At 33.5% G+C, this 2,951-nt stretch overlaps 1 protein-coding gene across 1 annotated transcript; it reads right to left on the bottom strand.

The window, feature by feature from the left end:
* Positions 1-1,156: 1,156 nt before the first annotated feature.
* LOC127135151 (uncharacterized) lies at positions 1,157-1,869 on the bottom strand. The gene is made up of 4 exons (XM_051061946.1): positions 1,761-1,869; positions 1,601-1,670; positions 1,397-1,492; positions 1,157-1,300 (listed from the first exon to the last, which is right to left on the bottom strand). Exons 1-4 carry the CDS (start codon positions 1,847-1,849, stop codon positions 1,208-1,210), a joined length of 348 nt encoding a protein of 115 aa, XP_050917903.1. The 5' UTR covers positions 1,850-1,869; the 3' UTR covers positions 1,157-1,207.
* Positions 1,870-2,951: the final 1,082 nt, after the last annotated feature.

Consider the following 2,951-nt stretch of genomic DNA (forward strand, 5'->3'; position numbering starts at 1 on the left):
TAAAGTTTTGGAGGAAAATGTTTTGTTGTTGAGTTGCATAAAGCTGAAAAATACATTACAAATATATAGAGCCAAGCAATAAGCTTTCCTATTAGAGTGGAAATAAAATCCAAAGCAAATATACTCTAGAAAGTAGGCATCGTTAGCTTTGGCCTACTTTACTATCTTAACAAGCAAGAATCTAATAATTATAGTAACAACAACATGTAAAGTAACACAACAAGTAAAGTAATTAATATGTTAGAAAAATATCAATTTCTAATAGCTTCTTCAACCATATCAGTTGGACTCCCATTAAGAAGGATTGATACAAAAGACAAACTAGTGAATTGCAAAATACATTTTATTCACTTTGATGAAAACATCATTTTGATCATCATCGTATCCAAGTACTCCCATTCGACTGAACCATAACTTTTTTCAAAGTCTAATTTAAATAAGATTAGATCTTTCTTTAATTTTTTTATCTTTTAATGATACCATTTAAAATTTGACGACTTTTCATAAAAGCAAACTAAGTCTCTAAGATGACACTACGCCAAATAAGGGAAAAGAGGGCGCTTATTTTGGCCTATAACCGCGCTTTTAAGCGCCCTCTAAAGTGGCGCTGGCATAGGTAAAGACAGCGCTTTGTTTTCCTGGAGAAAGCGCTGTCTAAAGTGGTCCTTTAAGGGCCACATTATAGTGCGATTTCAGAAAAAAGCGCCCTCTGGAGTGGTCCATAAAGGGACACCTTAGAGGGCGCTTTCTGGAAAAAGCGCCCTCTAAAGTTGTCAATGTAAAGTGTTTAGAGGGCGCTTTCTGGACAAAGCGCCCTCTAAAGTTGTCAATGTAAAGTGTTTAGAGGGCGCTTCCTACAGAAAGCGCCCTCTAAAGTGTTAGTTATTTTAAAAAAAATTGTTTGAAAAACAGTGGATATTTAATTGGTAACCTGTTCGCATGCTGCAAAAGTGTAAAATTCATATTGATTTCATCCTTTAATCCAATGTTATACACCATTAATCCATTGATATATACAACATGAATCCATTTATATACAACATTAATCCTCCATATATACAACATTAATATATGATTCTTTGATCAACAATATACAACAACATATTCATGATTTAGTAAAAGTACAACAACAATATACAACATATATACAACAACAGCATACAACAACAACATTCCATACATATATGTACAACAATATACAACCTAGCTATATGATTCTTTGATCAACAATGAATTGACACAATTCATCCTTCATTTCATCCAAATGAGCTCTTGAGTAAGATTTGTATTCCTCAAAGTACTACAATTAAGAGAATAAAACATATTCATGATTTAGTAACAAATTAGATGAAATATCCGATAATATTAAAATAAACCCTAAGTTATTATTCCATACCATTTTTGGTATGTCTATACGATTCAACGCAATGATATCTCTCATAAATCTCAATACAAAAAATCCGCAATCGACCGAATTGTTTTGCTGAGGACACTGCACAGAAAAACAAACAATATATATATAGTTAATTTCTTACAAACACTATTATAAGCAAAAAAAACAAACACTATTATAAGCAAAAATAAGATACTTAATATATACCTGAACTCTGACCCAGGTAATGTCCTTCCTATTACGGTAATTCTTTTTCGATCTAAATTTTAGTATTGCCCTAACAAAATAAAAACGTATATTGAGATCAATCTGACAGACATAATTAAATATACAAATACACACGAATATTTAGGGGAATTTCACTTACGCGTCAACCGTCTTCTTCATACTCGGATATTTACTCCAATCACCCGATAACGAATCGAGATAATACACCATTAGTCTCGAAAGATCCATAGCAACCAACACCCAGTGACCACTGTAAAATAAAACAAAAATTTAGATGCATGAAAATTTTCTACGTAAAAGATATACATAGATTAGAATGAAATTATTAGAAAGAAAATCTAACCCGTTGCCAGAATTAAACGGTAAAAAATACAAACTGGGTGTAGTATTATCGCCGGCCGCCATGAATCTATCGACTAGTTCATTCTTTACGGATGTTGGATTTTTCGTTATAAACGTTGTGTTGATACGGGAAGCAGCAATAAAATTGAATCGGTTACACAATTCAGTTCCCCGCATCAATGTTACATACATATACCTTAAATAGAAACATAATAAACATTAGACTACTCATTGAAATGTGTAAATAAATTATTCAACTGAGTAAATAATATATTGATCGGAGTACCATATGTATGTATGAATGACAACGATGCCCAATTCTTCGTGTTCAAAAAGTTGTTGCATGTCCTCCTTTGCAATTATTTCGGAATGAGCAATTCCGAAAACACCTTCATCAAAATCTACACTACGGATGGCGCCGTGCATAATATCGGACTCTTCCACCATTTTCTCAAGACGCATCATAATTTGAGATTTTGTCCCGGACGTCGTTGGAATATCGTTACCAGCTTTTTTCAACTTTCGATCGGGAACCTAAAAATTCATATAAATTAAATCATGACTTTTTGTGATGCAACAGAATCGTTGCGTATATAATTCAATGGGTATATATATTTGTACCTCTTTTTGAGATGCAACCGACTCGATGCGTCTTGAAATCCCTTTACCAGCTTTATGTGTGGGTCTTGTAGGAGTCTAACATTACCATGTAATAAGGATTGATTAAATATCATAATTGTAGCTGAATTGAAATGTGAATACTAAATATTCATAATCATTTAGAACATATATACCTCGGCATCTGGGAAAATTAGATCTGACGGCCATCCAACAAAGGATCTGACTGCATCTCGCATCAACGTTGTCTCTGAAACAACGTCAGGTAATGGTAGAAGCGCATCGGTATCTAATACAAGGTCAACCGAAACTTTAATATATCCCACCGGGAGGGGATTATGGTGAAGTAATTCACCCGAAGTGTTGTGCA

Source organism: Lathyrus oleraceus, chromosome 4 (assembly GCF_024323335.1).
Source record: "Lathyrus oleraceus cultivar Zhongwan6 chromosome 4, CAAS_Psat_ZW6_1.0, whole genome shotgun sequence".
Taxonomy (NCBI): Eukaryota; Viridiplantae; Streptophyta; class Magnoliopsida; order Fabales; family Fabaceae; genus Lathyrus; species Lathyrus oleraceus.